The sequence below is a fragment of the Euphorbia lathyris genome, chromosome 9, assembly GCF_963576675.1.
Source record: "Euphorbia lathyris chromosome 9, ddEupLath1.1, whole genome shotgun sequence".
In the NCBI taxonomy this organism is placed as follows: domain Eukaryota; kingdom Viridiplantae; phylum Streptophyta; class Magnoliopsida; order Malpighiales; family Euphorbiaceae; genus Euphorbia; species Euphorbia lathyris.
Window position 1 is genome coordinate 25,656,538 of NC_088918.1, and position 1,047 is coordinate 25,657,584.

At 30.2% G+C, this 1,047-nt stretch overlaps 1 protein-coding gene across 1 annotated transcript; it reads left to right on the forward strand.

Annotated features, from left to right (window-relative positions):
* Positions 1-407: 407 nt before the first annotated feature.
* Positions 408-800, forward strand: LOC136207301 (uncharacterized). The gene has a single exon (XM_065998583.1). It carries the CDS (start codon positions 408-410, stop codon positions 798-800), a length of 393 nt encoding a protein of 130 aa, XP_065854655.1.
* The last annotated feature ends 247 nt before the right edge of the window (positions 801-1,047 follow it).

Consider the following 1,047-nt stretch of genomic DNA (forward strand, 5'->3'; position numbering starts at 1 on the left):
GTTGAAGAATTAAAGTTGCTTAAAATATCATTTAATTCTTGAAAAATTTCATTTCGAAGCCGTTATCGACCAAATTCTGATAAAGTGAACTCAAATACAAAATTTTACAAACCACAGGATTGCGTTTGCAAAAAAAAAAAAAAAAACACCGCAGGTAAAGATCTGCAAATCGGCCAAACCACATAGTAGTTATTTGTAATTAACATTTTTTATATACTCTTTTTGGTAAGAGCAAATCCACATAAAGTAATAGTAATAGTAGAACTAATTATAGAGTTGATTTCTCTAAAACAAAGCCTCATGAAGTGAGGCATATAACTAGGAACTAACCCACTAAACATGGAGCAAATTAATGGTAAACATAAATATAAGCAACCAAAACAAAGTAAGAAGAAAAGAAAAAGAAAATGGGATTAGCAATAATTAGTGAATCAACATTTATAGATTTCATAGAAGATAGGGATGAATTTGAGAATCATGCAAAAGAATGCTTTAAAATGATGGACAGGAATGAAGATGGAGTGATATCAAGAGATGAATTTAATGAAGGATTTCATAAGTTAATGGCATTAGAATGTGAATTCAGACCAAAAGAAGAGATTGAGAATCTATGCCAACAAGTTTTTGAAAGATTTGATGAAGATAAAAGTGGGAATATAAGTGATCAAGAGTTTCAGTGTTTGATTAGAGAGATTTTGATGGCTATGGCTCGAAGTATTGGCAATTCTCCTGTTCTTGTTGCTCTTCATTCCACTAGTTTCATGATGAAGATTGTTCAACATGAAACTTCTAAGTCTTGATTCTTATTTATACCTTTTGATTTGAGTTTTGTTGATAGATAGTAAAGTTTATGAATAATATTTGTATTACATCTTGCTTTTGGATTAATATAAAATTCAATATATATTTGAGTCTGAGATATTGCACCAAAACAAATATATTTAACATAAGGTTCGAAAAAATTATAGGTCACATGTGATGTGACTAAGCTCAACACGTTGTGTGAGCTGTAATCTTTCTAATGAAACAGGGCAAAACGACCTACAC

Coding starts and splice junctions, on each gene's coding strand:
- LOC136207301 (XM_065998583.1), top strand. CDS start 408: ATGGGATTAGCAATAATTAGTGAATCAACATTTATAGATTTCATAGAA.